Raw genomic sequence first — 21249 nt, 5'->3', positions numbered from 1 at the left:
AGTATGAATTCTAAAGTCAAGTTACCTACTTTTTAACTCCAGATGCCATCACTTGTTCCCTGTGTGACCTTCAGAAATGATTTAAGCTCTTCAAGCCTCAGTTTTCTCATTCGTAAAATGGGAATAACAGTCACACCTATATCAGAGTTAATGGTTGGCTTTACATGAAATAATGTATGTTAACACCACCACGGTGCCTGGCACGCATTAAATACTCAGTAAATTTTAGCTGTTATTGTTGATTATGAACTATCTGAGCAGTCATAGAAATGGCATTTAGATAGTCAACTATAATGAGCAACTTGGGTTTTATAATTAATTCAGGTGTGTTTCTGGTATAGATGGTTGTAGTTATTAAACTTAACAAAATAACGACGATAAAGGTGGCTGAGGTGAGTGGTGTGTAGGCTGCGCTGAAGTTCCTAAGACTGTAAATGCAGAGAGTATTTTTAGGTTAAAGGCCTGAGTCAGCCAAAATGCACGTGAAAACTCTCCTCACCATCCTGGCTCTCTGGAGCGTATTCCTCGTGGACTCCATGGAACTACCCAGTAACTAAAATGAGATAGTGTGGGCCGGTGGCTTCTTGGGGTCGGTGGAGAAATTCTTTAAGAAGTCTGTTTTCAGTTTACTAAGCCACTTACAACTTTTCTTAAATCCTGATCATTTTTAGGATCTTAGTTAGTTCAGGGTATTTTCACTGTAATCTTGGCTTTGGCTAGCATTGCAAATCAGCTACTTCCATGCTGGATGTTTTTTCTTAGTAGAAATTGAGATAGCACTCCAGAGAGGCCTGTGGTTGTGCCTGTGGAGGTTTGGAAAGGACTGGGGGCAGGGGAGGGCAGTATTGAATATGCATTCACCAATTTATAGGCTTATCTAATATTTTATATAAAGCAAGCTTTTGTTTTATAAGTTAGGTAAAATTCTATTTGAAAAGGAAAAAATGAGCTTTCTTACTCAATTTCTAGTAACCTTTGGGTTGGACATTTTTAGTCTAAAAGAGTGCTTCTTATGAGAAAATATTTGTAAAAAACTTAACCACATTAAGTGGTTAGAGATGTTTTTTTAGTGCCTTTCATTTAAATAAGTATGCTAATGAAAATCTTAAAAAGACAAGGGAAAAATTTGTGGATAAAGACATTTAAAACCTCCTGATGGTTGTGTCCTTCCAGATTCTGTGCTATAACATAGAAATTCTGCTTAATGAAAGCAGTCATAATGCAGCTTCTTGTTTGCAAGCAAATGCACATAGGGTGAGGCATGCACATGTAATTAAAGATGTGAGTCATGACTCCTCTTCTGGTATTTACCAGCCATTAATTAATATCCCCTGCACCACAACCACCGCAGTCCCCCTTCCGTGTACACACCCCATCTTTGCATTTTCTGGCCAAATGGAGTTTTGGAGCTGTCATATCGGAACTGAAGCATTCTCTTTCTGACAAATTTTAATGTTTTAGAAAGGTTTCTCTTTCCTGTTTGTCCTTTCTTCACCCTCCTCCCGGTCAGTGGTGCTGAAGTTTAATGACATCTTTAACAACAAAAACAACAGAATAATCCCCCTCCCCCCAAATTGGGCTCATAGACAGGGATTAGTTTGCATTGTATGGGTGGAGATTGAGAACAAAGAAGACTGGTTGTTTTCCTCTCTGGTTTATGTTCTTTCCTCTTTCTCATTCCCATGTGTACCTTCACAGGCGATGGGTGCTACAACAGCTAATTCAGGAAACCTCCTTGCCTGCCTTTGTGACGAAAGGAAACCCAGCAGCAATTCCTGCGGAGAGGACACAGAGACTGGTCCGAGAAGAGATGGAGGTCTGTGGTGAAGCGGCGGGGAGATACCCGAGCAACTACAACGCCTGGTCCCATCGCATCTGGGTTCTCCAGCACCTGGCGAAGCTGGACGTCAGGGTAAGGCCGCGCTTCGTCTCCCGAGGCACAGTCCCTGTCTGCCCTTGAAGTCTTCTGATAGCAGCTCCTCCTCAGAGGAGCTTTGAAGGAGGCAAGTAGAGGAGCTAATGGCCCAGCGGCCTGGGGAGGATCTAGCAGCTGATACCTCCAAGGAAACCCTGGCAATTTAAAAAAAAGGTTGCATTCCTCACCAGTGCGGTTTCTGGCACTCTTCAGGTTAGTACATTGTAGAACGAAGGCAAGTTTAAGCAGTAAGACGATGGAGCATAATTCATTTTGTCCCGGAATAGGAAGGGATTATTAGGCCTTATAGCATTGGAGTTGTTCTTTCTTGGTGGGCTCTGGTTATGTGACTTAATGTGCTCAATCAGCTGGCTGCCTTCTCACCGTCCCCTCTCCTGGGGACTCAATTTCTAGTAACCTTTGGGTTGGACATTTTTAGTCTAACTTGTCTTTGTCTATAAAGGACCTTCGGATTTCGGAGTCCCAAACTTGTCTTTGTCTATAAAGGACCTTCGGATTTCGGAGTCCCACCCCAGGCCTACTAAATTGGGGAAAGGGTTGGATTTAAGAAAAACACTTTTCACAGGGCTCAGGGGGTTATCTGGAGGCAGAGCTGGGTTGGAAGGAATGGGGTGCCTTCACTTACTGTTCATCAGGATGAGAACCAGGTATCCTTTGGTTCCTTCTTCGTACTATAGCTTCTCTATATTTTTCTTCACTTCTTACGTTTAAGTGCCGTAAGAATGTAGGGTACTGCCCTGAAAGCATCTCAGGCTTAAGACAACTTAAAGGGGTCAAAATACCTTAAGTGGTATTTTCAGATTAATTCGGAAGCACGCTCTCATTTTGCTCACCAGCCCCTTCCTCCATCTCCCTTCCCAGGTTCCCTCTCCCCTCTCTGTGTCCTAGCCAGAGATTCCTCCAGGGTAAATTAAGAGTTTTCATTTCTGGGGACTTTTAAGCCAACAGTTCTGAAAGAGTAGCGCTTCCCCTCCAGTTTATATTGGCTTTGTGTTTCTGGACGGGAGTCCCCGTGATGGAGTGGAAAGAGCAAAGACAGAATCCTCCTGACCTGGCTTCAGATTTTGGCCTCACTAGCTATGTGTGGAAAGCTTTCATGTTTTATCTGTGAAATACCAGCTCCACTGTCTGCCTCAGTGGATTATTGTGAAGATTATTTGAGTTAATGTGTGTAAAGTACTGGGCACCTAACAGGCTCACTAAATTTTAGTTCCTTTCTCTGTTCCTCACAGATAGAAAGTTTAGGTGAAACTGACTCCCAATTTGCTCGATCAACTCATTATAATTTATCCATGAAAAAGTACTGAAACTCTTTCATTCCCAGACACTGCCCTGTATGCTGGGTGTGGCATAATAATCAAGAGATTGCTCTCAGCAAATTGAGAATCTAGTTGAGGGAACAGATACGAACAGTCACAAAGCAGTCTGACACTTGCAGGCACTGAAGGAAGCCCAGGGGACCTTGGGAGCACAGAAATGGCTTCTCATCCCGGCTGGGCTCACTGGGAGCAGCTGCCAGAAGGAAGGCTGCCTCGTTGTCAGGAGTCCAAGTCATCTGGTGGGATGTGGGAGATAGGGAGTCTTTAGGGAGTCTGGTCATCTCAGCTCCACAACTTGATAGTGGGGAGGGGGTGGGAGGGGCATGAGGAGCATGAAGGATAAAGAGAAAGGCGGAGTCCAGGTGAGCTGAGCAGTCTTCGGAGACTTGCCTGCCTTGATGTGGACCTTTTAAAGTGGCATTCCCATAAAATCAGGAACACAGGGCCAAGGTGAAATTCTTGGTTTCTTGAGACTATCCGATGTTGAAGATGACAGCTCATTAGTGGTGTGTTGACTCAGCTGCCTGGGCCTGCTCCTAGGCTCACATGTTGTCCACCAGCTATGCCCTGCCCTTGGTTGAACTCCATGCCCTTCCTTTCCCCTCTGCCACTGCAGCTCTCTCAGTGAGAGTGATGAATTTGCAAAATCCCCTTTCTGTTCTTAGAAGCCAGTGGGCCCAGCTAGGAGATCATGCCCTACTATGCTTTGTCTATTAGAGGAAGTAATCACAGAAGTACCACCGGTCTAAAGCAGCTTAAAAATACATATAAAATGAGCTGGCATCTTTTTACTTAGGAAATTGAAAATGATTTTTTTTTAAAGATTTTATTTATTTGAGAAAGAGACAGCAAGCTGGGGGGAGGGGGAGAAGGAGACTCCCCACTGAGCAGGGAGCCTGATGCGGGGCTCGATCCCAGGACCCCAAGATCATGACCGAGCCAAAGGCAGACGCTTAACTGAGCCACCCAGGCACCCCGAAAATATTTTTTTTTAAAGTACTCGTATCCAGCATTGATAAGGCTATGAAAACAAGCATTGTAGAAATTGTTGTAATCTTACTGAAGGACAACATGGCAGCATTTATCAGACTTTACCAAAAAAGTGTGTTCTTTCTAATCTAGTAGTTCTGCCTGTAGGAATTCATCCTAAAGAAATACTGGGAGATATAGTATGGTGGTGTAGTAATTAAAGGTTCCACTCAGTGGTCAGACAAACCTAATTTGAATCCTGACTGTACTATCCTTTCTCATTGAGTGATGTGAATTAAATGGGAAAATCCACGTAAAGTGGCCGTCAGAAGTGCTTGTACTAAGTGTTCAATAAACACGGGCTATTATATTAAATATGAAAGTTTGATATATGAAAATGCTCTTTATAATAGAACCACTCTAACCCTCCAATAATAACAGATTAGTTACATTGCAGTTCATCACAAATTGGAATATTTTGTTGCTACTAAAAATTATATTTTAGAAGATTATTTAAAGAAAAAGTTCACTATAGGATAAGGATCTTTAAAACTAAATATGAGATGGTCCTAATATAATTTTTTAATATATTATTAGCTTTGGATGAGATTTTAAAGTGTTTGGAACAGTGCTTGGCATATTGTAACTGCTTAACATATATATATATATATATATATATATATATATATATATATATATATATACACATACAGTGCTATTACAGATCTATTGGCTTGTGTTTTCCATAATAAACACATATTCATTTTCTAGTCAAAAAAAAAAAAAGAATTGTGAACAGTGCTAGAGGGTGGAATTATGACATTTTCATTTTCTGTTTTGTTTTCTATGGTGATTGTATGTTTTAGGTAGACATTTATTTAAGTAAATTTTAAAACAGTCTCATTTGTGAGGGTAGGGTGAGAGGAAAGACTCACATTTGAATAGAATTTATTACTACTAGCCAATTAAAAGTTGATAATGGTATGTCACCTGAGAAAGCACACAGGGCCATTTCTGCAAAAAAAGACATAACAGATGGCCAATAAAGACATGAAAAGATGTTCAACATCATTAGCCATCAGGGAAATGCAAATCAAAACCACAGTGAGATATCATTTCATACCAAGTAGGATGGCTGAAATGAAAAAACAAGTTAAAAGTGCTGACAAGGATGCGGAGAAACTGGAACCCTTATACATTGCTGGTAGGAATGTGAAATGATGCAGCCACTGTGGAAAACGATTTGGCATTTCCTCAAAAAATTAAACCTGGAATTACCACATATGACCCTGCAGTTCTACTTTTAGGTATATACCCCACAGAATTGAAAACTTGTTACAGCAATGTTTGTAACAGTGTAATTCATAATAGCCCCCCCAAAAAGTAACAACTCAAACGTCCAATATCTGAGGAGTAGATAAATGCAATGTGGTATATCCATACAGTGGGATGTGATTCAGCCATAAAGAAATGAAGTCCTGATACATGGATGAACCCTGAAAACATGCTGATGGAAAGAAGCCAGATTCAGAATGCCACATATTCTAGAATTCCATTTATATGACATTCACAATAGGCAGAGCACATTAGTGGGTGCCAGAGGCTGGAGCCAATGGAGATTTAGGGGACTCCTTATAGGAATAGGGGTTGTTTGGGAGGTGATGAAAATGTTCTGAAATTAGATAGCAGTGATGGCTGCACAAGTCTGTGATTATACTGAAAATCACCAGTTTATTTTTCAACTTCAAAAATTGGTTCTAAAGTACATTAGAAAGAATAAACCTTCAAGAATAGCTAAGAAATTGTTGGGAAAAAATAAAAATGAGGAACATTGTATCAATACCAGTATATATCTAAATGTTTATAAAGACAGAGTCATCTGTGGTACTGGCTCAAAAATAAAAACAGTAATGGAAAAATCTAAGGCCCAGAAGCAAATCCCAATATCTAATGCGTACAGATTTCATTTATGGTAAGTATGGCATTTCACATAGTTGGAGAAAGGGTTCTTTGTTCAGTTTGTGATGCTGATAAGATTGACCTTTTAGAAAATAATTGAGGTTTTAATCTCCTATACCAAAATGAACTCTAAATGGAATAAAAACATACCTGAAGAAAAAAAATGGAATTAAAAAAATTAATTGTAGTAATATATTAAGAAAAATATTTGCAATTTAGGAACTTAACATCTTTATAAAGATCTCTTACAGACCCTTAAGAGAAATTAATGACTATCACAAATAGTAAATTAGGCAGTTATAAAAGAAGAGAATTGGGCAAAGTAGGCAATTTGTATAAGAAGAAACAGGAAAAATAAGGGAATAAGAACAATTGTTTGGCCTTAATGACAAAAGGAAATGCAAATTAAAATGACCTGATTTGCCATTTATCAAATTAGTGAAGATTAAAGTACTGGTAAGGAATTTAAGAAATATATAACACGTTCTTCCAGTAGGAATGTAAATTATACAGCCCTTCTGGAGGGCACTTTGACAATATATATTAAGAACTTAATAAAATGTTTTTCACTGTTCAGTAAATATACATCTAGAAATTTCTCCTAAATAAATAAGTTGTGCACATAGACCTTATATATATGTGTGTTCATAAGAGTGTTACTTATATAAGAGTAGAAACAAAATGAATGATGAAGGATAATCTTTGGGATGAAATATTATACAAAAGTTTAAAATTACAGAGTAATATTTAATGACATATATGTATATGATTTAAGTGGAATAAAATCAGCATAAAAGAATATCCCAAATTTGTGTTACAAATAAACTGCACACACGCTATGCATAGAAAAAAGCTGAAAGATTGGTGATTGGCCAGAACGTTAAGAGTAGTTCTCTGTGGCCAACAGGATAGTGGGTGATTTCTTTTTGTTTTTTTGTATTCTGTATTTCTGGAATTTTCTTTTTTTTTTTTTTTTTTAAAGATTTATCTATTTGAGAGAGAGAGAGCACGAGCAGAGGGAGAGGGAGAAGCAGACTTCCCACTGAGCAGGGAGCCCGATGCGGGGCTCGATCCCAGGACCCTGGGATCATGACCTGAGCCGAAGGCAGATGCTTAACGACTGAGCCACCCAGGCGCCCCTGTATTTCTGGAATTTTCTAGAATGATCGTTTTGTATCACTTTCATAATCAGAAAATAACCAAATGTTATTTTTAAAAATTTCTAGGAAGGAAGGCATATATAGGTAGGAATGAGCATTTTCAATAGTCTTTGATTTTAAACCTGTTAATCCTTCTGTGTCATAGCCCTGCTTCTGTAGTTCTCTTGTACTTATTTGTTCACTCATTCATTTTTTTGTATGGAGTATTGAAAAAGAATGATGGTATGTAAGTTCTGTCATAGACAGGTCATTGATCCTGTCAGTACCTTACATTTAAGCCTTATCTCTATGCAGTGACTTTAAGATCACTTTAAAAGTAATTGTTTTTTTTTTAAATAATTGTTTATATCTCTGTACCTTTTGATTCTAGTAAAAAATGCCCTGAAATTCCTGTTAAAGTTTCTTTTCTCATTTAGTATACCTATTAAATATATCAAGGGAAAAGAATATAGTGAATTTTTCTCTTAAAAAGTCTGAGAAAAATTTTTAAAGGAATTAAATTCATGTTGAAAATCTTTCACATATGTGCTATTTTTTGTCTCAAAATTAAAATAAAAATTTTATGTATAGAACTATGCAGTAAGAAATAATCTAAAGGTTTTTCCTGTTATGTAAATTCCTTTTAAACATGTTTTGTACTCTTTCCAGTCCATATTAAGAAGCCCTACCAAAATTAAAAAGCTGATGTATTATTGCCTAAATGTCCCACAGGTTAATTCTTCAAAGATGTAATAACCTTAAGGTTAGTATATATTTTTCTAAGGTAGAAGTTTATCTGGTGCTGTTTTGCTCACCATTTTAATCAAATGAACAGTCTTGTTTTCCATTTCTCAGAGATTCACCAGCTCTGGAACAAACCTATTTGGCTTTGAATAAACTCATTAGAATTTAAAGGAGATATTTAAAGCATTTCACTGATAGAAATCGACTGTCCTTGCTGGGAGTAATCTTGTCCCTATGTACTAGTAACTTAATTCATTAAATTGTTCATTTCATTCATTGATTCATTCATAAAATACTTATATGTTCACTCTGATGCCATTGGGTATAGAATGATGGAAACATTAATTAGGAATGAATAAATATCTTAAACAACTTGTAGAATTTAGTGGGGATGAAAAGATGTACAGAAAATTCTATAATGTCTGGTAGAACACACAGGAACCATGGAGGTTCAGGAGAGGGAAAGATTTCTTCTAGGGAAGAGAGGAACTGTGAGAAATGGAGGGGATCTTGGTACAAGAGAAGGCATTTGCCTGGGACCCTTGAAAAGCAGCTAAAGGAGGAGCCCTTGGGCTTTGTGCTGTCTATATTATTCACTGCTGGCAAGTAAATGTCTTTTTTCCTTAGCTGGTCTGAAAATCCTCTGATGGAATGTGGCAGGCCCTCAATACAGCTTTTGCTGATCAAATTCCATTTGCATTTGCGACTTGTCCAAGACACTGCCAAATAATTTATTTTTTCATAACTGCTGCTTTTCTTTTTAATCATTCCATTTGAAGTTGCTTAGTTTGCAGGATTGATAATACAAAGACTTAATTCACTGCTGAATTTTGTCTCATCTACTTAAAAAAAATCATTTATCATTGATGTTAATTGAGTTTGAGATGAATAGGAAAATCATGTGCTCTTGCATCATATTTTTTGTACTAAGCCCAAAACTGACAGTCTCTGCCCTCATGGCACTTATAGTGAAGAACTAATAATACATTGAGTCAATTGTTCAACACATAGTAAGTTAGATATTGTAATGTTCATTAAAAGTTAAAGAACGTTCATCAAAGTAACCTTTGAATTTATATTTTCTCTTCAACATCAGCATTCTTGTAAATAAACACCCTAATGTTCATCGTTATTTTAGAATAGCTTTTCTGTGTGTGTGCCAATCAGAATGTGATTGATCAAGGTCCAGAGAAAGAATGACACATAAGTCCTTAAATTCTGTAGGGTGTGTATATGTATGTGTGTGTGTGTATATATATATATACCTCTTACTACTTTATTAGGGAAAGGGGAAACTAGCCTTTACTGAGCTTCCACTGAGTGACAGCACTGTGTTGGACATTGTATACAAAATATTGGTAGAAACAGTGTTACCAAAAAATACAAGGAACAAATTAAAGAGAAATCCAAAACATTAATGGAGAAAGAAATTCCTTTGGCAGTTCCTCTTCTCACTTCCCTTTTTTCTTCCTACAAGATTCTTCTTGATGAACTGTCTTCTACTAAACACTGGGCATCCATGCATGTTTCAGACCACAGTGGATTTCACTACCGCCAGTTTCTGTTAAAGTCTTTGATTAGCCAAACTGTGATAGATGGTTCTGTATTGGAGCAAAACCCTTTGAGAAGTGAGCCAGCTCTAGTTCTTCCAAAAGATGAAGCAGCAGCTTCAACAGAGGAAGCAAGGATAAATCTTCCCCATCTTCTAGAAGAAGAAGTTGAATTCAGCACTGATCTTATTGATTCCTACCCAGGACATGAAACCCTTTGGTGTCACAGGTAAGAGGAGGGAAAATCTATTTTCTGCATGGAACTGCTTGGCTTTATGAGAGCTGTAGAAGGTCTTAAGTCTTATGCCTGCCTGCTCAGGTAAATATGGTAATTGATCGTGGAGCTTTGCCTGAATTCAGAGGCGTTTATGTTACCATATCTTCTTCCTCATGATCTTCAATATGAGATTCCTCATGCGGATCTTTGCCTAATGCTTAGGATGGTGGTATTCAAGCTTGACTGCCCAACAGAATAGCCTGTGTTACTTCCAAAACTGAAAACGAGTTTCTGGACTCCCTCCCTGGAGATTCTGGTATTTATAGTATATCTGGGGTAGAGCGCTGCCATTTATTTAGTCTTTAAAAAACAATGAAGAAACTTAAAAGGTAAATGTGATGCAGAGTCGGGTTTAGACTATTGATTAGACCTTGAGAATAGTTAAGCTTATTGATGGTCTGCAAATTAAGTTTCCTTAAGTATAAGCTCTTGACACTTTTTGTTTTTTAAAGTGTGCTTTGGGAGGAGGGCAGAATTATTAGGAAGGAGTGAAAGAAATTAGCAACCTCATAACCTGAGTTCTGAGTACATTTGACAGCATAGTAACTGTCATGTTGGAATGAAGTCCGGGTGTGGGAACCCCCTGATTGGTTCTTTTTTTGAGGCATCTCCATCTCTATAAATACGGATTCTACTTCAGACTAGAGGATTCTATTTGTAAACAAAGGGCTTGCCTGTGCCAGGCAGGAGGTAGGCAGTTTAAATATTTGTGTATTTTTAAAGTTGTTGAGATTTGCCCCCTTTTGCCAGTCTAGTCTATCTTGTAGGCTATTTGAGGAGATGTGTTCAGCTGCTATTCCATGCTACATGTATTTAGAAGATGGAAGACCATCTCCCCTCTTTGGCACCTTCATAAAAAAATTTCTTTTTCTTGTAAAAACAAGACACTCTTAATTCCACATTTTCTAGAGCGAAGATAGATCTTAACTTCATGTTGTTTTGGTGTGAACAGATTTTGTTGGTATTCTATATTTAGGTACATCAGTAGCAAGGCTGAGAAAATTTAAGATTGTATTTGTGTTTAAGAGATAGCTAGATTAACAGCAGAAGCTTTGTATAAAGATTAAGTTTGGGGTGAGGCATGGGGAAAAGTGACAGTTGAGATGACCTGTAATTATACAGGCCAGTTTTCTACTATTGAGTCATTGCCCTTAGGCACCTTATCTGTCCTTTAAGATTTATCCTCTATAAAATGGGTAAATTATATGCTCCCTGTCTACTCCAGAATATGCTGGGAAAATGAACAGAATTATCTCTCAAGGGCTTAGAGTTGCTAATACGAATAATGAGATAGAACAACCTAGAATCTATGTGGTTTACCAATTGTGAACAGTAGATGTGCACCCCCACGGAGTCAAAATTTTGGGAGATTAGGCACATAGGTCTTCATTTTTAACAAAAAACTCTAGATGAGTCTAAGGGCAGGAGAACTGCTCTCCTTAGAGGAAGTACAAGAGCTGTGTCTTTTAAATGCTTTGCTTAGAGCCCAGCACATCCCTACTGCATGTAGATACTTAATGAGACTGTAGTGATGGATTTCAGGAAAAGTTCAGTTGGTTTTTAGATAATACCTGTTCTTATTAAAGAAAATACTAGAAAGAGGCCATGGACTAAAAGCCTCTGGATGAGCTATTTAATCCCGTTATTCCTGAATCACTTGTTTTAGGATGTCAGTGAAGTTAATTTTTGGTTCTGTTTTGTTTTTTTATAGCAGAAATTGGGCTAAGATCTATTTCTCATTTTATATTGTAGTTACAAAGAGTAACAATTCCAAGTGATTGTCATCATCTCAGTCAGTGGTATTAAAAAACCCTTGGGGTCGTATGTAGGGTTCTTTCTCACAAACAATCCAGTAATCTGGGTTTGTAAGACTCTGGTCTAAATACAGAGACTTCAGCGTAATTGCTCCTCCCCCCGCTCCAGGTAACTCTGGTCACCAAGGGGGACAGCAAACTGAGTATTGTATGTCTTGAAATTATCAACTTATTATTCTTGTTTTTTTCCCTGAAAAGCTTGACGTTGTGATAATGAGTTTTCTTTTCCGTGTTCTCTTCCTCCCCCCTCCTCCTTCACAGGCGGCACGTTTTCTACCTTCAGCATCACTTAAGTGGTAGGTTTCCTCACAGTGTGACCCAGTTGTCACCTGTAGACAGCCCTGGAGGGACTTTGAGTGACTTGCACCTCATCCCAGCAGGCCCACACGTGTCTCAGGCCATGGAGGTGGACGGGCTGAATGACTGTAGCAAGCAAGGCTATTCCCAGGAAACCAAACGCCTGAAGCGGACCCCAGCTCCAGACTCCCGGGGCCTGGAAATGGAGCATAGGTTCATCGATCAAGTATTGTCCACCTGCCGGAACGTAGAGCAGGCCAGGTTTGCCAATGCATACAGGAAATGGCTGGTTACGTTGAGTCAATGAAAGAGGTGGATTAGTCCTGCAAGGTTCCCCTTTCAGTGCAATATTGCTTTCCTTTCTTCCTTACATAGTTGCATGAACTGTTTGCTATTATGTGGTCTTCATCTTTAGGTTAAAAGTCCATAGTAAATCTTTCAGTTTATTTATTTTGTTAAGAACTGGCATTCCTTTGGGGATAAAATAACTGTGTAGTTTCTTCCTGCTAAACAGTCTTAATTTTTTTTTTTTTTAACTTTTCATCCTTTATATTTCTATACGTGAAGCTTCCTCTCATTTTGGTTCTCCTAACTGGTTCACAGACACATCTACCCACCTCAGTGCAATTGCTGCATAGGCTAGTTTCTTTTTTTTTTTTTAATTAAAAATTCATGTTGTTGTTCATCTTTAGAATAATACAAGCTCAAAATTATATCTAATTATTGTTTTGAGAATCAAATGGCCGGATAGATGGATTTGTGAAAATATAAATCATTTCTCTTTCTCGACTCAAGTTATCAACCAATGTAACCAAAGTCAGAAGTACTGGGATTTATATAAGAAACATGCTTCCAATGTGTAATCCATTTTAAAATGGTTATTTTAAAAGAAAAATGAATTTTAAAAGTTTATGTAATTACAGGACTGGGAAATTATTTTTATCACTAGTTTTGATAGATTCTTTTTACCTCATATTTGGTATAGGCCAAAAACACTCAAGTTAGCCCCTATAAACATCATTTGTTATTTAAACCTGGAATGCCATTTTTAGTTATTACTACTTATTTTCCTTTTAAATTCACCATGAAAAGTGGGGAAAATATGCATGGAAATGTATCCATAAAAATCTTCCTTTTTAAAAATTTAAGTTCCTGAGGATATACTTAAACTACAAAATGTTTATGAAGTGATTATTAAAAGTTTGCTGGTAAATGCCAGAGGAAAGAATAGCTTTTGAAGGTTAGTTCTTCAACCTTTGTTTTAAAAAATAAAACAACTTAAAGACTTTGATATTAAACTTATCAGGGATGAGGTACCAAAGTAGCCACCTCACAGCTGTATCTTATCTTTTTAATAATAAGGGCTGGGTTTTTCAGGTCTGTGAGGCAGGGTGGGAAAAGGGCCTGGTAATGTTTACTTTCTTAATATATTTTCCCCTTTGTAAATGGTCTGTGTTTGTTCTTTCCTCTCCACCTACCTTTTCTTTATTTTCCTAATCCATTTCGTATTTTTTGACACTTTTACCTCTGTTTTTCCTTAAATGTCTTATTTTGAGGATGTGTACTGAAGATACTCTCCGTCCTCTTTCCAGTGAATTTCATACCCCATTAAACAAACCACACACACACACAGTATTAATATGAACTGCCCCTTTAAAAGTTCCCCTAACCATGGAAACTGCCTATTGTCCTATGTGTGGGCAGAATGTAATAGTGGCCGAAGTAAGTACGACCGCCGTACTTTGCTTGTTCTTTTTACTTGCTAGGTCACCTGTAGGGTGAGGGGACAGACATAGGGAAAGGCAAACGTCTCCTGTCTTCTATTATGGAAACCCTGGGCTTGAGTGAGGTACATTGCCTTAAGCTTAGGAGAGGCATAAGTTCTTTTTGTGCATCATGATTTTGTTGAATAGCAAACTGTCAGGTAAGACTTAAGAACACCAGAAAAATTGTTCAGCCCGGTTCTTGTAGACAGAAGCTGCTTTTCTCTCTTAGGGCAAAATTAACCTTTTATAGTTTTCGTAGTATTTAGGTAAGAAAACAGTTGTCATTATGAACATAATTCCATGGCCCTTTGTGTACAAAGCATATTTTGAATCAAATACCTCAAGGTCTACCTAGACCTCTATGGATAAAAGCATTAGTTCGTGATTTTCAGCACCTGCAGGGGATGGTGGGGAGACTACACAGAGAGGACATGAGAGAGTCAGCCCATTCCACTAAATACATGTTGCCAAATCCTGGCCTCACTCAGTATTACCTTTTTTCCACACGTCATTCTAAGTATCCCAAGTAATAGGGCTTCTTATGCTTTGATGTGAGAGTGACAGGACAGGAGCATAGACAATACCCTGTGAAACATCAGCTCCATTTGATAGTGCTTCACGCCTTCTTATAGCCTCCACCTTTGATGTTGTCTGTCTTCATGTGTGTTCAGGCCCTTAATCCACCCCTTCATGAAGCCATGCAGTCCTATAAGATATCTTGGTCTCTTGTCTTCCCGTAAAAGTTTTGAGTAGGGAGTAAAAATACAAATATCTAAAGGACATTTACTGTGTGACTTTTGTGTGCTACTTTATTTCTAAAATTGGCATTTTTCAAGTGTTCATTCACAGAAGAACTTAGTATTGCCCTGTATGGTTGTGTTTTTTCCTAGATGGTTGACATCTACACTCATTAGCTGTGGTGTGATAATATCTCTTTGACTGAATGAGTTCATGCAGTGGAAAGGTGTGTCTATTTTCAGGGACACGTTAATCTTTTTTTTTCCTATAAATATGTCATTGTCAAAAAGACAGTTTAGATTGACACACGTTTCATCAAAGTTTTCATTGGAAGAATAGTAGGCCATTGTACTGTCCTGTGGATCAAGAATACTACTGACAAGCCAAAAGCAATAAGATCTGTAAATACCTCCACCACCACCTTCTTCCCCCACCCCACCTTTTTTTAAGTATACCTATTTTGGTAATATGGTGTTCCCACATTATCCTGTGTGCCTTGCACATTGTGAGGACTCATTAAATATTTATCAAATTAATAAATGATTATCTGTTTGAAGAAGGGAAAGATTGATCATGAGTAATGGACAGAATGAGTTATGACTGAGAAATTAATGGATTAGAATAATGGACTGTGAATGAATGATGTAGTCTAGATTCATGATACTTCCGGTGAGCTATTACATAAACAATAAGTTAATTTAGATTTTTTTCTTCATTTAAATACCTTGTTTAAACTCGTTAAATACCAGCCAAGAAATGCAGGTCTATAATTATGAATTAACTGTACTTTAAATATATATTAAAAATTCATAGAACAAAGCTCGTTTGCATTAAGAACACTACTTTCTGTTCAGTTATGATACTGGAGGACAGATCTTGCCAACAGAGCCAGAGACACTGGGGCATTTGAAGAAATTCTTTGATTTCAAAGACTTGTTGATCTGTATTTGTGCCCGGATAGTCATTTTATGCTTCTCCTTTTCTACTCCCCAGCTTGAACTGTGGGCCTTTTTAGGTATTTCTTAAACCTATGTGAGTCATTTTTTTTTTTTTAATTTAAGGATTAGTTACCTATTAATGTCCCCTTTTTCTTTTCTAGGTTTTAGCATTCTGTTACCTCTTTGGAAACCCTGGGCCCAGACTCTCAGTCATATCCCTTACTCCTATGGTAGGGTTCTAATTAAATTAAGGACTTCATTATGAATAGGATTAAATCCATACAGGTTGTCACTCAAAGCCATTTAAATCTTCAGGTGAGGGCTTATGTGACACAAGATGGGAAAACAAAAGTTCCTGGACTTTTCTGTGGCAGTTTGTAGGAAAGCATATATAGTGGTAGACTTTGTGTGATTTCCATGTATTCAGGTCATGTCAATTCATGCTTATTATACAAAGAGAACTTTTAATACTGTTGAGAACAAATTAACAGTAGTAATTTTCTGTAGCACAAGATGGTATCTGGCATAGCCTAAATGTAATTTAGGAGTACAACTGGCTCTTGCTGTACAACAGGGTAATCTTTTAGTCCCTCTTAATTATAGAAGATACTAAAGATTTAGTTAAAAAAGGAAGTAACATATATTCTCTTTTTTTTTGGCAGAAAGTTTTTGTAAGCTTACAGTTATTTTGTTACTAGAAAATTATATTTTAGAACTTTAAAGTATTTAAAATATTCTAGAAAATGCGAACAGCATTATTAACAACGTGTGTCTTCTGAATAAATGTCTCAAACAGAACCGTGCAGACTCTGGTACTTGACATGCTGCCGCCTCCCTATGCCTGCACATACTCTCGGTGTACTCCTGTCGAACGGAGGTGTACGTGGAGTCCCAGGAAGGCATAGACAAATGCAGTGGCATGAAGGCAGTGGGCAGGAAAACAATCAACCCTGAAAATTCTACTTGTCACACAAGGTCTTTTAAAAAATAGTTAAACATACTGTGTTAATTTGAGTGCCTTTCTTCTTTCTAGAGGGAACAAGATCATATTTAATGTTTAGGTAGAAAACAAAGGATGGAAGTTTTATCAGACAGTTGATTGTAATTCATTGTATTGATTCCAGTTGCTAGGCATGGTCCCATGGAGTTTTTATCCTTTCATGAGGTACTGATATGAGCAGGTAGGATGCTTTGGTTTGTATTTCTTAGCATTTTTAAGGACCCTACCAAGAAGAATTCATTCTTTCCTTGTGGCAACTAACCTTTTGGGGGTTGGAGGCATTGTATTTTAGAGGAGAGCATGTGTATAATTGAAGATCAGCCTGAAGCCTGGGCAGCCCGGGCAGCCCAGGCAGCCCAAGGTCAAGGGAAACAGTGGCACTGTGCCCTACAAGAAAGGCCAAATGATTGTTCTAAATGAATCCTTTGCCTCACCTTAAGGACTTTTAAGAATTCCCTCCCAAATTCCATGTTGGAGGAGAAGAAGTAAATACTGAGATGAAACTTAAAATGTGGCATGTTATATATATTTGGGTATGGAGAAGGGAGGGACAGAAAGTCCCTATTTCAAGATAGCAAATAACTTGTAATTTCATAAAAATATACAGCTAAAGATTCCAAAGTGCTTTTCAGAGGACTGTTGAATAATATATTCCTAAACGGCAGCAATATGTCATAGTTCATAGTGGAGACAGAAAACCATTGTGTCGGTTGTAAATCTGGGGTGTGTGTGTGTGTGTGTGTGTGTGTGTATGTATGTGTGTGTGTTGCAGGGGGTGCCTCTGGCTCTCAACTTGGACATCTGTATTCTCGCTAGGCCATGTTAACACTTAAAACCAAACTCTTTGCTAAAAAAGAGAGCAGTAGCTTAGTCTGCAGATGAAACTTTGTGCTTCCAAGAATTAGCTCTTTATAGGTTGTGCTTTTTGGATGATACTGTGGTCCACAAAGCTAACCCTGGCATTTCTTTTATTAATCTGTTATTCCTCAGGGTGTAGAAGGTTTAGTAAATTTAGGACAAAATTTTATATTCAGTGGCAAAAAAAAGAAAAGACAAAACTATGCTAAATATATTACTAGCTCTTAAAATTTTAGTATAGATAGTATTTTTTATAAACCACTACCAGGGCGGTAGCTCATAGATGCTCTGTGACTGCCTCGTTCATCTCGCTGCTTCAGTCCCTGTGGCCCTATTATGAATGTTCTCTTACACATGTCTTCTATGGAAACGATTTCTGTAATATATTGTTTTCCACGTTTGGCAGAAGTTGGGGGTGTTTTAGTTGACATCATTCTGTTTTTGGAAATCCTGTTCAGAAAATTACTGTTGGTTTTCAAACTGACAACTGTTTTGCTGCTTAAAACTTCAGTTTCCCTGAAAGAGACCCTGTATGTGTTCAGTACACTGCATAATGCCTTGCACCTTGCAGGGATCCAACGGGTCAGAATCATTAAAGACTAGAAAGTTAAAGCTAGCTTACCTCTGTCTCATCTCAGCTTCAGGAGAAATACAGTATTGTGCTTAAGATACACAATTTGGTTCAAACATACAAGGCAAGATAGACAACTGCACAAACATCGTAAGTGAAACTTAGATACTTTTAAGGCATATACGTGCGTATTCACATACATGTATGTGTGTACATTTAAATGAGATTTGGAACTTGAATTTATATAGTGATCTTACAGAGAATTGTATTTAAAGGGTTTTTATTTTATTTAAAGTGCTCCTATTTCAAGGCAGTTTTCTTTATTAAACCAGCCCCCAAGCAAAGTTGGAAACCTAATACAAGTGCCATTTGCCTGAATTAACCAGATATTTGTGTAAACTATTATTTTGTCTTTGGATGATTAGGACCATGACATTCTGGTTTTTCTTCCATATCTTTAGGGAATCAGCCTTAATTTTATGTATGGCCATCACTTTCCTCAAAGTACCGTGCAGCATACTTCAAATGTAATTTATCTCTATAAAGTGATTAGTAATAAATCTGAGGTTTTTTCATGTCCTAGGGATGAACAATTTCACACGTTCAGATATTGACTCATACAGCATTCTATTAGAAATGCTCATAATAGTACCCTCCCTCACCAGTGTCATCTTGCGTTTGAAGCAGGTATTTTTTTCTTATCAGTTAAAGAATGAGTGTAGACTGAGTGCAGTCATAGTAGGTGCTCAATAAATAGTCGATTATTGATCTACCATCAAACTAACTGTTACCTTTTCACGGAGGAGTATATTTTTGGAGTAATACATGTTTGAAACTGAAAAATTCTATCATTTGACAGGAATTACTAAGCTTATTTAGGCTGGAGTTAGTAACATGCAATAAAAATACTGTTTGTGTAGAACATGGTCTGAAGGTAGGAGATGGGAAAAGTTTAAGCAGTTATCTTTTTGTGCAAGACACATTAATAAACGTGAGTAAATGTCTTAATAGGGCTGCTGAACCCAAGAGGAAACTGCTGGAGACTTCTGCCATCAGTTTCTGCATTGGTATACCTAGCATTACCTGTCTTAGGTACTGTCCATTTCTCCCCAAATCTCGGTTGCTTTCCAGTGTTTTAAAAGTGGGTAGTGATGAAATGTGAAGTTATATTCAATCACCTGTACTCCTGTGTTTTCTCAGAGTATCTCTAATATGAGGGAGAAATTTTTATGAATATTTGTTTCAGAATCTGTTAATTTGTGGCTTCAGAGCATTTTTGACAGAGCTTGCCCAATGTGAACAGAAAAACATTCCAACCTGAGCTGGGAGGGACAGAGCGCATAGCCCAGTGTAACGGGGCACTGCCTCCTGGCGAGGTTCTTGGTGTCTGACCGGGATGCTGGCTGCTGGCTGGTGGCCACTGTCCGTGTTTGGGCTGAGGTGTGTTGTCCTTAGGAGAAGGACGAAATGGGTTCTAGATGAACTTGTATTTGAGGTGGACAGAATAAAAAATAATGTGGTATAAATACACCAAAAATTTATACACACTACTACAAAAACTAAAAAATGGAGGAGGGGGAAGAAAATGATAAAAGGTCAGTGATATTTTTTTACAGCCTCTAAAAAAATTATTTTTAAATCCAAGTCTCTTGGACACTAAGCAGTTGCTTACTTTATTTAACACTGCAGGACTTTAATTTATGGGATGGTTCTCAGGTACCATCTGTACTCTGCTATTAGAATTGACCATGTGTGTGAACTTTACATTGCTTGAAGATTTTCCAAAAATGGACTATGTAAGTTGCTGTTGATGTTGTTTAAAGATTTTCCTGTAGGTTGTGGTTAAATGGACAAGTTACATGTATGATCTGTGGTGCAAGGTCAGATCCTGGGCATTAAAGATAAGTTTGGCTAACTTATTTTACTGAAGATACTAACCGCCTTCCCTCTGATTGCATTGATGTTTTTCTTAAGCTATTTTTCTCAACGTAACAATCTGCATTGAAAGTTCTTTTAGCTCTCACAGTGTACTAATTCACATTTTTTAAGGATTCAGTATTTTGTGAATTCTTTTTACACTTAAAATGTATACCTTGCAGAGGGATAAAAATAAATTTTGCAGTAAAGTATGTGCAGAGGGTGTTCTGGGACTTAGTTCTCCAGAGTGCTTAAAGTATGATGCTAAATTCGAAGGCTAATAGGTCGACTGTAAATTATTTATATTAGCACTGTCCAGTAGAAATAAGTGGGAGCCACATATTTAATTCTTTATTTTCTAGCAGGCGTATTAAAAAAGAAATGGTGGCATTAGCTTAAGTATTTTAATTAACCCAATATATTAAAAATATCATTTTAGTATGTAATCACTATACAAACTTATGGAGATATTTTGCCTTTCTTTTTTCCCATGGTAAGTTTCTAAAACTCATTTTGCATTTGGCACTCACAGTGCATGTCAGTTCTGACTAGCTACATTTCAAGTGCCCCAATAGCCCCGTGGCTAAGGGCTGCTATATTGGACAATGCGGGTTCATAGGGTACAAAGTATGACTTTATGTTAAGTTGGGAGATGGTGCAGTAGGCATGAAATCATGGTACTTTAAAAATTACTTAGTATACTTAGAAAAGTATCTAATAGAATTACCCACATTGTCTTCATTTTAAATTTGCTGTAGAACGAGCTCAATCTGTTCCAACTTGCCAAGCATTATTTAAGAAGAAATTCCATGCCATGTAAAATACCATGATATGCTCATTATAACAACACATTATTAACACATTTTTCAATGTGTTCGCTAAATTCTGTCCTGTTTCTTCAAAATAATAGCTTAAATTGCATGTTAATTGTATATCTGTACTTGTTTTTATACTATTCTTATAATAATGTGTATTAACAAACAGCCCTAGGATTCTAATCTTCCTATGCATCTGTCTTCCAGTACTTACTGGTACACTTATTAAGTTGTTACAAGTGGCAGAAAAGTAGAATGAACCACTGGTTTTTTTCCATTAGATTGTTTTTATCATGTGATCATGTACCAAGCCAGCTATAAATTATTGTATTTCTGTAGACGATGGAAAATAGTGTTTATGTCTTATGTTTGCTAAATGTTTGCAATTTCTAAGTAAACTTTTCATCTCCTAAGATGAGTGTAAAGTGTGATTTTATTTTTGCTTGTTTTGGTGTTTTAACCTCAGCTCCAGTCTGCCAAGCAGTCCTGTTTAATAGCTGTGATGGTGGTAGTGGGGTGGATGTGTGAGCTGTTGTCTCAGTGAATTCATTACTTACAGTTGTAGAAAGAATTAAAAGTATCATTTGTGTCCAGGACATTAAAAAAAAGTCAAAAACAAATTAAAGAAATTGTCACACTTGG

At 37.4% G+C, this 21249-nt stretch overlaps 1 protein-coding gene across 3 annotated transcripts in view; it reads left to right on the top strand.

Moving 5' to 3' along the window:
- PTAR1 (protein prenyltransferase alpha subunit repeat containing 1) overlaps positions 1-21020 on the top strand; it is a 50425-nt gene extending 29405 nt beyond the window's left edge. For 2 of the 3 annotated variants that reach the window (XM_045882232.3, XM_054509162.2), the window contains exons 5-7: positions 1699-1912; positions 9544-9845; positions 11969-21020. In XM_045882232.3, coding sequence (XP_045738188.1) covers positions 1699-1912; positions 9544-9845; positions 11969-12311 — 859 coding nt within the window. In that variant the 3' untranslated portion in view covers positions 12312-21020. Of the gene's footprint in view, positions 1-1698; positions 1913-7165; positions 7543-9543; positions 9846-11968 lie in introns of those variants that run through there. The other variant, XM_054509163.2, reaches the window with a different exon arrangement.
- The last annotated feature ends 229 nt before the right edge of the window (positions 21021-21249 follow it).

Source organism: Mirounga angustirostris, unplaced genomic scaffold, assembly GCF_029215605.1.
Source record: "Mirounga angustirostris isolate CCGP_5_RB_7025 unplaced genomic scaffold, mMirAng1.0.hap1 SCAF_15, whole genome shotgun sequence".
Classification (NCBI taxonomy): Eukaryota; Metazoa; Chordata; class Mammalia; order Carnivora; family Phocidae; genus Mirounga; species Mirounga angustirostris.
Note: the sequence above shows the minus strand (reverse complement) of the source record. Positions and strands in the feature narration are given on the sequence as shown.